The sequence below is a fragment of the Lagenorhynchus albirostris genome, chromosome 11 (assembly GCF_949774975.1).
Source record: "Lagenorhynchus albirostris chromosome 11, mLagAlb1.1, whole genome shotgun sequence".
In the NCBI taxonomy this organism is placed as follows: Eukaryota; Metazoa; Chordata; class Mammalia; order Artiodactyla; family Delphinidae; genus Lagenorhynchus; species Lagenorhynchus albirostris.
The window spans coordinates 24,473,049-24,484,805 of record NC_083105.1 but is presented as its reverse complement, the minus strand read 5'-3'; the positions used below and the strand labels follow the sequence as shown (position 1 = coordinate 24,484,805).

Genomic DNA, 11,757 nt, shown 5'->3' with positions numbered 1-11,757 from the left:
TGTTGAAAACACAGAAAGGGAGAAGTTCTTCTGGGGCAAATGTAGAAAGAAATCATGCCTTGTGTGCCTGTGCCTGGGGATTGAGGGTGGGTAGGGGCCTCTCTCTGCTCTTCTGCCCCTCTGTCAGCCATAGGCAGCCTCTGCTTAGAGGACCCAGAATGGCTCAGAGGATTTCTGCAAATCCGCCTGCTCTGACTTCAGCCTCCAGTAGGTGTTGCCAGCTGTACCTTACAACGGAGGGACAGAGTGGGCTATTGAGAGGCTCTCTGCTAGCCATTCTCCCTCAGCTCTGGAGGCTGACTTCTCTGTGAGGGCCTGGAGTGCTTCAGAGGGGTTACTGTCAGTTCTCCTCCCCTGCCCTAAGTCTTCACCAGGCTCTGTGCATCTGTGCCCTAGGGGCTGTCTCTCAGCCCTCCTGCTCTGCCCCTAATTTTTACGTGAGCACTCAGTGAAGTCCTGTGGCAAAAAGTTGTTGAGGGAATGGAGACTTTATTTTCGGCTGGGACTCCTTGGGATTCTAAACTGTCTTGACAGTCTTCACTTGACCTTTAAAAATCTATAAAAATTTCAGCTAGTTCTCTTTAGCCTATCAATGGCAGCTTTCTTCCCCTGCTGCCCTGTCTAGGATGAAAACAACTGTGGGTCTTTCTTCTTCTGGAGGGACTCACCATTTTCTGGATTTTAGTTCATTTAGATTTCTTTGCACTCTTAAAGTTGAATTTATTTAAAATGTATGATTTTATAGGTTATCTGGCTTGTTCTCATTATTAGGGCTGGGGCGCTAACATCCTAAGCAGAAGTCTGTGGGTTTATTTCTGTTGTCTTTAAAGAAGATATAAGTTTCTTGCAAGCAGATCATTTCCTGGGTTTTAGGTTTTCTTAGGGCTATTTTATTTCTGGTTTGCCTTTATTCCTAGGGTTTAGTCTGTGCCCTTTTAAGATGTGAGCTGAATGTCTGGAGTATTCACCAGGCCTTTTTATCTTGGTGGGTCCTGAACTTAAACCTCCAATTCTTCATCACAGGGCTCTCAAAATCCTTTTCTCCTCTTTAGCTGCCTTTTTTTTTTTTTTTTTTTTTTTTGCGGTACGCGGGCCTCTCACTGTTGTGGCCTCTCCCGTTGTGGAGCACAGGCTCCGGACGCGCAGGCTCAGTGGCCATGGCTCACGGGCCTAGCTGCTCCGCAGCATGTGGGATCTTCCCGGACCGGGGCACGAACCCATGTCCCCTGCATCGGCAGGCAGACTCTCAACCACTGCGCCACCAGGGAAGCCCTAGCTGCCACTTTATGTTTGTTTTCCTGCCATCTAACTCAGTACAGGCATTGCTTAGGAGTCAAAGATGTCTTGAGGGGAAATTGCACAGATTCAGGTTTACTTTCTACAGGTACCCCCTTTCCAGAATCTTGGACCTTGCAGTGCTGGCTGCCTTGGGAGTTCTGAATTCTAATACTCCCCAACCAAGTGAGACTGTCTCAAACTCCAGGCCAGTGCTCTCATCTCAGCCTCTTTTTCTCATAATATGGAATCAGCACATCCCGCAGAGGGAAAAGCAGAGGTAAACGTGGAGGTTACCTAGTAGACTCGCCTTCTTTACAAGACCATGGTCCCTCCAATCCTGGCTACTTTAGTGGTTCTACGATGCCTTCACTTTTTGTTGTTGTTGTTTGTGTTTGTTTTTTAATACAGCTCTTGTCATAACTCAAAGCAGAAGAGAAACAAATTTTTTAAAATATCTTTTAGTTGCAACAGAAGAAATAAGGTACTTAGGAATAAATCTAACCAAAGATGGTAAAGATCTGTGTGTGGAAAAACATTAAAAAAATTATTAGAAAGCATTAACTCTTAAATAGGAAGATATTATGAAGCTGTCAGTTCTTCTAACTTGTTCTATAGATTGAATGCAATTCCAATCAAATCCCAACTGGGTTTTTTGGAAGATGATGATGAGATAGTTCCAAAATGTATATGAAAGAAGGAAGATATGGAATAACCAAGACACTGGAGAAGAATAAGGTTGAAGGGGACTAGTTTGTCAGATAGATAGGCTATCATTAAAATAGTGTATCATCGGGCTTCCCTGGTGGCGCAGTGGTTGAGAGTCCGCCTGCCAATATAGGGGACACAGGTTCGTGCCCCGGTCTGGGAAGATCCCACATGCCGTGGAGCGGCTGGGCCCGTGAGCCATGGCCGCTGAGCCTGCGCGTCTGGAGCCTGTGCTCTGCAACGGGAGAGGCCACAACAGTGAGAGGCCCGCGTACCGCAAAAAAAAAAAAAAAGTGTATCATTAACACAGGGTGGACAAATTGCCCAAAGGGATCAAATAGGCACCCCCCCAAAAAAATGCCTATGTATATATGGAAATGTGATATATGACAGAGGAAATGTATATATCCCTGTTGCATGCTATTTAAAAAATCAGTTCCGTACAGGGTAAAAGTTTAAATGTAAATGGAAACATTTTAGGCATTGTAAGAGAATTTATATCAATATATGACTTCAGGGTTTGAGAAGTTACTTAAAAATAAGAGGGTACACTACCTATAAAAATAGATTGATAAATTTGCATTAATATTAGGTTAGTAAATTTGAGAATATTAATAGGAATTGTTTATCCCAGGACACTATTAATAAAATGAAAAGACAAAAGTTATCTGCAGTACTCATATAACCAATAAAGGACCAGATTATGTAAAGAACTCTTATAATTTTTTTAAAAAAGACATTCAGTAGAAAAATAGTTTAAAGACATAGGCAAGCATTTCACAGAAGAGGAATGGTATATGAACATAAGGAAAGATGCTCAGCCCTACAAATTAATCAGACAACTGAAAATGCAATGGGATACCATTTCACACCCAGTAGATGGGAAAATATTGTAAAAAGCTTGGTAACACCAAGTCTTGGTGTGGATGTAAAGCTAGATGAGCTCTGTTATACTGATGATGAGTGTGTCCATTGATACTACCACTTTGGAAAATAATTTCTGTTATTTTGTAAGTCTGAGCAGTGTACCTCTGGATCATACCTATAACTCAACATATCTACTCTTGGATATATCATCTACAGAAATTGGCACATGTGGGTTGGAAGACATATACATGATTGTTTATAACAACATTGTAATAATAAACACTTGAAAACAATTCAAATTGACAGGAGAATGTACACACTAGTATAAATCAGTGAATTACAGATATGTAGAATATGAAACTTGAAAACATGATACTGGATTATTTTTTAAATGTCCACTACTCAAGCCTACATAGGATATGGTACCCTTTTTGTAATGCTCAAAAGGAAGCACAACGAAAATAGACTGACTACAGATTCTGTGTTATACATACAAACATACATATATATATATATATTTCTTTTTAAAACATTTCTTTGCTCAAACAAAATTCAGCAGCGTAGTGACTTCTTTCTTAGGCTTCTCCCAAGAGGTAAATGTTGGAGTCAGAGAGGAGCACACAGGAAGCTTCTATGATTTTGGTAATGTTCTAGCCCATAAGTTGTGTGGCAGGTGGCTGAATGTTCCTTTTATTGTTATACTTCATAACTTTTATGTCTTTTTCTTTGGCTGCACCGTGTGGCTTGCAGGATCTTAGTTCCCTGACCAGGGATTGAACCTGGGCCACGGCAGTGAAAGTGCTGAGTCCTAACCACTGGGATGCCAGGGAATTCCCACTTTTATGGCTTTTGTAGGCATGAATTAATTGCATTTTATTGAGTAACCTCTGTTACACCCAAATAGGCTCTTTTCATTCTGCTGGAAGTTTTTTTTTTTTTTTTTGATAGCTTAAACATTGATAATAGTTAAAACATTATAACCTAGGGCATTATCTGTATTTCATTGTAATATAAACCTGTGTCTTTCCTTAATGATAATTTCTGTATTAAGGAATGTAGTATAATGAGAGTTCTGGAGGTAGACAGCCTGGGGTTATATCCTACTCCACCATTTACTAGTTGTGTGACATTGGATAAGTTATAACTACTCTGTGACTCAGTTACTTCATTGGTAAAATGGAGGTAATAATTGCACCTCGTTGTGAAGATTAAATGAATTCTTACATCTGAAGTACAAGAAACAGTGCCTAGCACAGAGTAAATAAATACTAGGTGCAGTGGTATTTTTACTATTGTAATAATAATTATTAACAGTAACGTGAAACAATAAGAGTTTAGCCATTTTCTTGAATGATCTAGAGCTGGTAAAATTGTTATAATTCTAATAAATATTTTACATTCTTCCCTAGAGAAGCATGCCATAAGGATATTGTGAATTTGCAAGTGGAGATGATTAAACAGTTTCATATGCAATTGGTATGTATTGACATATTTTATTGTAAGTGAGCATAGCTGTGGATCTAAAAAGTCCATAAAGGGGTGATGTATTTTTACTTAGTTATATCTAATTGCTAAGAAATAAACAGGGAGTTTTAGAAATTTAATAAGTAAAATAGATTTTAACTAGTCACCCTTCTTTGTAACCTGTGATAGTTACAAAGATATGATATGATAGGATGATAAAAAAGTATGATAGCTACTTTTTCACAGCTTTTTTTTTTGCAGTAAGTAAGCAAAAAGCTTCCGAAATGTACAAATATAAGCTTTCCAAATATATAAATTTCACCAGTGCTCTTTCATTTATATTAACAAAGTAGTAAGGGTGGTTAAGTTAAAAAAAAAATCATTTAGTTAGTTAATCAAACCTGAGAAAAATGATAGCTGAAAATATGTAAAACGGCTTGCCAAATAAATGAGATGGCAATAATTTTAAAAGCTTTTTTTTTCCCTTTTCTAGAATGAAATGCACTCTTTGTTGGAAAGATACTCAGTGAATGAAGGTTTAGTGGCAGAAATTGAAAGACTACGAGAAGAAAACAAAAGACTACGGGCACACTTTTGAAATTTCAGTGAATACTTTAATGTTTTGTAATTTGGGAAGCTTCTGGCAACACAGAGCTATATAGATTCAGTATTGTTTTCATGGCCTCTGGGAAAATTTTTTTTCAAGTAAAAGGGTGATGGGATTGTATACCAACCACTATTTCATCTTTTCTGTCAAAAATATTTATATTTTTATATTAAAAACTGTACACTGTGTCATCTGCCTAAGAGGAAAGCCAACAGAATCTTTATTTTCTGAAAGCTTTAGCTATACACTAAGTGCCCTTTTTCATAAGAAAAGAAAATTGTGCAGAAAAAAAAATAGATTATGTATGTTTTTTAATAACCTCTTTTAAACATAATATTTTTGGTTGACAGTTGCCTTCCAAATTTTTTTGGATGTTTGATGATTAAAGAGTTTGAGATACCTTCTATTTTTATGGAGAAAGTAATTTTAATTGGTGTTTTGGGTTTCTAAGCAGTTGACTAATAAAACACAAGGTTGATTAATAATTTTTTTGTTAACTTGATGAAGTCAAGTATGACTATTATTTATTGTACATTTGATAAGAAAATTTTCAGAATTTTGAATTGCACAGATTACATTATATCTATTGCATTTATGTTACTGTATTATACTTCTAACAAATCTCTACTCCTGGTCAGTATTTTTTAGCTAATTTCACTTTATGAAAACTTTTAAGGGTTTATAAGACTCAACCAGAACTGCATATCTGCTGATTATCTCATGAATTAATAACATACAAAATTATACTATAAAGTTTCAATCAATATAATTCAACTTATAAACAGTGAAAATTTCATATTACATACTAAATATTACAGTATTAGTGCCATTTTTTTTCTCCCAAATGAGGTGTGGTTTATTTTGTTTTGTGGTTTATATCATTAACTTTCTCTAATTCTTTGTGTGTTGTGTGTAATACTTTATACTATTGACCTTACTATAAAAATAAAATTAAAAAAAACACAACAGGAAGGTTAATTGTCAAAAGAATTTACACCTCTTTGATAATATGTAGATGTGTACATCTGCCTGCTCTGATCTACATTTTTAGTGATATAAGATTAGGAGGGCCACTGGCTTGTTTACCTTCTTATAGTCTTTTGTCCCAAAGATTTAAACTATGTACCTTGTATATAGCACTCCTGCCCAATTTTGACTTCTGAGATGAAAGTATTTACTAAAAGAACTCTATTAAAAAAAAAAGAAGAAATGTAGCTAGCTTACTAACTTTTTTCCCCTAAGTGATGAGAGATTTTAAGGATATATTAAATAAGTGTAAACATACTAATAATTACTTCAAGAAATAAAAGCAGATTACTTTGTCCTAGTGCGGCTCAGAGAATACATTTGTATTAAAGCTTTAGGAGTGCTTCTATAATCTTTTTTCCTGACAGGTTATAAAAGCATTATGGCTTGTAACAGGTTTTCTTATACATCATTATCAAACAGATTTAGAAGACATAAAAGTGTGTTTTGCTACATGCTGTATTTAAATTGGTTAATATTTTCCTATTGCCTTTTTCTATAAATGCACATAATGTGTATTAAAAGAGGTTGGATAAATAAAATAATTTTAGTAACTATGCATAAAGATGAAACTTTTTTTTGTCATGGAATTTAAAAGCTAAATAAGCACAAAAAATTTTAAATGGTAAAAATGGGAAACTTGAAATTGAATTTTAGCCTCTGGCCAAGATAGCATAATAGAGATTGGATTTATACAACTGAATTTTAAAAAGACCCAAAATATTTGAAATAATTTTCAAATACTGAATTTTTGAAAATAAAAAACTCAACTTAGATTCTGTACCTAGTGAGAATACCTTTTGAAAATGAAGTAAAACTTTTTCAAACCTAGAAAGGCTGAAAGAATTTATCACAAGAAGACTTTTGCCCTACAGGAAATGTTAAAGGTACTGGATAGAAATCTTCTATGCAAAGGAATAAAGAGCAACAAAAATGGTAAATATGTGTACAAATGTAAGGCTTTTTTCCCTTATTTTAAATTTTCATTAAAGGCTAATAGACATTTAAAGCAAAAATAATAACAATGTATTGTGTGGTTAACATATGTAAAGTGAAATGTCTGAGAAGAGTGTCATCAAGGGTGAGGGGAGGGAAATAAAAGCATACTACTCTTAAGATTCTTATACTAACTGTGAAGCAGAATAATACTACCTGAAAGTGGAATGTTATAAGCTAAGAATGTATACTGTAAACCCCAAAGCAACCACAAAAGAAAAAGTTACAACTAGTAAACCAACAAAGATGATAAAATGTAGCCATAGAAAATAATCCAAAAGAAGGAAGGAAAAGAAGAAAGGGGAACAAAGAATAAATGGGACAAATAGAAAATAAACAGTAAAATAGTAGATTTAAACAGCAGTATCAGTAATTGCATTAAGTATAAGTTGTCGTTACCCTTATTATGAGAGTGAATCTTTTTTATCCAAATGTATACTGAATCCATGAAATCCACTTTAAATATAAAGATACAAATTGCTTAAACATAAAAAGATGAAATAAATTAGAATGTATAATGAACTGAATGCAAATGAAAACATTATAATTTGTGGGAATCAGCTAAAGCAGTACTTACAGGGAAATTTATATCATTAAATACCTGTATTAGAAAAGGAAAGGACTCAATAACTTCAGCTTCCACCTTAAGCTAGAAAAATAATAGCAAGTAAAACCCAAAAGGAACAAATGAAAAGAAAAAAGATTAGAGAAGAACTCAGTGCAATAGAAAACAAAATCAATTGAGAAAATCAGTGAAATTAAAAGCTAGTTCTTTGAGATCAATAAAATAGATAAACATTTAGCTAGATTGATGAGAAACATAAAAACCCCCTTAAATTACCAATATCAGGAATGAAAGAAGTGACATCACTACAGATTCTGCAGATATTTCTGACAAAGAAAATGCCAAACCTAAATGGCTACACTGGTGAATTCTTTAAAATATTTAAAGAAGAAAATATCCCAATTCTCAACAAATGCTTCCAGGAAATAGAAGAGGGGATAATTCCCAACTTATTGTTTGAGGTCAGCATTACCCTAACACCAAAATCACAGGAAAACTACAAACCAATATTTATCAGAAGTACAGATAGAGAAGTACTAAACAAAATTTTAGCAATTGGAATCCAATGATGTATAAAAATAATACATATGACTTAGGCTTATCTCAAGAATGCAAATTTGGGCTAACATCATAAAATTAATGTAATTCACTATGTTAACAGACTAACATAGGGAAACCATATGATCATCTCAATAGGTGCAAAAAGAGCATTTGACAATATCCAACATTTATTTCTGATTAAAAATTCTCAGCAAAGTAAGAATGAAAGAGAACCTCTTCAACTTGATGAAGGGCGTCTTTTACTTTTTTTTTTTTTTTGCTGTGCTGCATGGGTTGCAGGATCTTAGTTCCCCGACCAGGGATTGAACCCAGGCCCTTGGCAGTGAAAATGCGGAGTCCTGACCACTGGACAGCCAGCGAATTCCCAAGGGCATCTTTTTAAAAATTTTTAAAATTGAAGTATAGTTGATTTACAATAGTATATTAATTTCAGTTTTGCAATATAGTGATGAAATATTTTTATAGATTATGCTCCATTTAAAGTTATTACAAAATAATGGCTATATTTCCCCGTGCTGTAAGATATGTCCTTGTTGCTCATTTTATACAAAGTATTTTGTGTCTCTTAATCTCCTACCCCTATCTTGGCCCTCCTCTCTTCCTTCTCCTCACTGGTAACCACTAGTTTGTTCTCTATATCTGTGAGTCTGTTTCTGTTTTTTTATACACATTTGTTTGTTTTATTTTTTAGATTCCGCATATAAGCAATAGCAGAGTATTTGTCTTTGTCTGACTTATTTCACTCAGCATAATACTCTCTAGGTCCATCCACGTTGTTGCAAATGGCAGACTTTCATTCTTTTTATGCCTGAGTTATATACATATAATATTACAATATATATTATATATGTATTATATATATCACATCTTTATCCATTCATCTGTTATTGGGCACTTAGGTTGCTTTCATATCTTGGCTGCTATAAATAATGCTGCTATGAACACTGGGGTGCCTAAATCTTTTCAAATTGGTGTTTTCGTTTTCTTTGGATATATACCCAGCAGTGGAATTGCTGGATCATATGGTAGTTCTAGTTTTAGATAAAGGGCATCTTAAGAAAAACGTGCAGCTAACCTTGTACTTAATGGTGAATGGTTTTTCCCTAAGATCAAAGACAAAGCAAAGAAATTAATGGTATCCATATTACAAAGGAAGAAGTAAAGAAGTCTCTTCACAGATGATGTATTCAACTATATAGAAAACCCTATGGAATATATTAAAAATTTAATACTAATACGTGAATTTAATAAGGTTACAGTATACAAGGTCAATATACAAAAATCAATTGCATTTCTATATACTAGCAAAAAACAAATTGAAATTAAAAGTTAATACTACTTACAGTAGAATCAAAAATATGAGATACTGAGGTATAAATTTCATAAAAGTTATGCATGACCTGTACTCTGAATTCTACAAAACATAACTGAGAGAAAGTAAACCTAAATAAATGACATACTGTGTTCATAGACTGGAAGGCTCAACATTGTTAAATGTCAGTTTTTACCATGTTGATTTTCAGATTCAATGTAATAATAAAAATTTTAGCAGAAAATATTTTTCTCTTCAGCTATGTCTAATTTAGTATTTACCTAATCTGGTAAGTATTTAATATCATCTATTTTATTTTTTAGCTTAGAATTTCCATTTTGTTCTTTTTTATAGTTTCTAATTCTCTTGGTGAATCTTATAATTTAATTCCTTAAATATATTAATTTTAGGTTTTTTAAGTTAAATTTTATTTTTTGTAAACTATGCTGAAACAAAGCTATAGAAAAAGTGTGTGTAGTACATAACATACACATATATGTGTTTATCGCATATAACTTTTATAGTTAATTTGAATTTATCTTGAGTAAACAAGGATAATTTAACAAATCCATTATTTTAAATCACCACAATAAGGATAATCTCAATAGATACAGAAAGAGTATCTGATAAAATTCCGCAAATTGGTAAACTATGAATAGAAGAAATTTTCCTTATCCTGAGAAAATATATCTTCCAAAAACCTACAGCAAATATTTTCTTTCTTTTTTCATTTTTAATTGAGATATAGTTGATTTACAGTATTATATAAGTTTCAGGGATCTCCCTGGTGGTGCAGTGGTTAAGAATCCACCTGTCAATGCAGGGGATACAGGTTTGAGCCCTGGTGCATGAAGATCCCACATGCTGTGGAGCAACTAAGCCTATGTACCACAACTATTGAAGCCTGTGTGCCTAGAGCCCGTGCTCTGCAGCAAGAGACACCACTGCAATGAGAAGCCCGTGCACCGCAACCCCCGCTGGCCACAACTAGAGAAAGCCCGTACGCAGCAACGAAGACCCAATGCAGCCAAAAATAAATTTACAAGTTTCAGGTGTACAACATAGTGATTCACAATTTTTAAAGATTATACTTCATTTATAGTTATTATAAAATATTAGTTACATTCCCTGTGCTGTACAATACATCCTTGCCGCTTATTTATTTTTTACATAGTAGTTTGTACCTCTTAATCCCCTACCCCTATCTTGCCCCTCCCTTATTCATTTGGAAGTCTGTGTCTGATAACTAATATCTGGATATCCTATGCTTTTGTTTCTATTTTACATTATTTCTCTCAGTTTTTGGTCACATTGTGTCATCTGGTCTTCTTGAATATTTCTTTATTGAGTTATTGATATCATGAAAAATTGTAGAAATACTTTGAGTCTCTGAATGCTATTATCTTCTCCCTGAGAAGATTTCCACTGTGGCAGGCAGTTAGGCTAGGGGAATGAGCACGCCCATGTCATCGTAACGCAATCAGGGATTGAGGTGTTTCCAAGTTGGGTTTAAATTCCTGGTTTATTCTTATTTTTAAGGTGTAACCCTTCAGAGTTCCAAACAAACTCTTGAGGTTCCAGTAGGACCATCCTACTTGGCAAGTCATGAACTCTAATTTTTAGTCTCTCCACTCTGTTTGTTTTCAAGATTCTTCTTACCTTGTATCAATAAGGTTTAGATGTATTACTTTGCAGTTAAAGTTAACAGAATGCCAAACAAGTTAATACTGTAGATAATCACTGCATATTTCTAGTAAAAAATTATTTTATGTATTAAATTATCAAGTTCCACATACTTAGATAGGTGGAGCTCTTAAAAAAGACTACAGAGTTAAAAAGGTAAAGACAGAGTCTGTTTAGATTTATGTTATTTGTGGGGAAATCAAGGGTGTGGCTATGGAATCTATAGTTAGAACCTCTGAAAGGAGAAAAAGTGTCTTTTAGTAGACCAGTAATTCTCCAAATGTGGTTTGCTGAGCCCTGAGAATTCCTAAGATCATTTTGGGGGCCAGTGAGGTCAAAATTATTTTCATAACAGTACTAAGTAAGACATTGTCCTTTTTCATTCTTATTTTCTCATGAGCATAGAGTGAAGTTTTCCAGTGCTTATGTGACATGTGATTACATCATTGCCCTGATATCTAATGGAATGGGTTCCTGTACTTTCTAGAATTTTCTAAGGTAAGCTCTTTGGCGTCTTCAATAATTTTTAATAGTATAAAAGATACCTGAGGCTAAGAAAATTGAGAACCTGTGGTATGCCTTTTCAACTGGTAAAAAGGACATTTAGGAAGCTTAAGGGCATGGTCCCACATTAGTCTGATATGCACTTATTAGTAACAGTAATTAAGTCAAGAGTGAGAGAGAGAAGCATGT

At 34.3% G+C, this 11,757-nt stretch overlaps 1 protein-coding gene across 2 annotated transcripts in view; it reads left to right on the top strand.

Moving 5' to 3' along the window:
• Nucleotides 1-5,110, top strand: part of NEDD1 (NEDD1 gamma-tubulin ring complex targeting factor) — a 43,598-nt gene extending 38,488 nt beyond the window's left edge. Inside the window, exons 14-16 of one of the 2 annotated variants that reach the window (XM_060165244.1) lie at nucleotides 1,385-1,555; nucleotides 4,260-4,326; nucleotides 4,808-5,110. In XM_060165244.1, coding sequence (XP_060021227.1) covers nucleotides 1,385-1,555; nucleotides 4,260-4,326; nucleotides 4,808-4,912 — 343 coding nt within the window. In that variant the 3' untranslated portion in view covers nucleotides 4,913-5,110. The remainder of the gene's footprint in view (nucleotides 1-1,384; nucleotides 1,556-4,259; nucleotides 4,327-4,807) is intronic. The other variant, XM_060165245.1, reaches the window with a different exon arrangement.
• The last annotated feature ends 6,647 nt before the right edge of the window (nucleotides 5,111-11,757 follow it).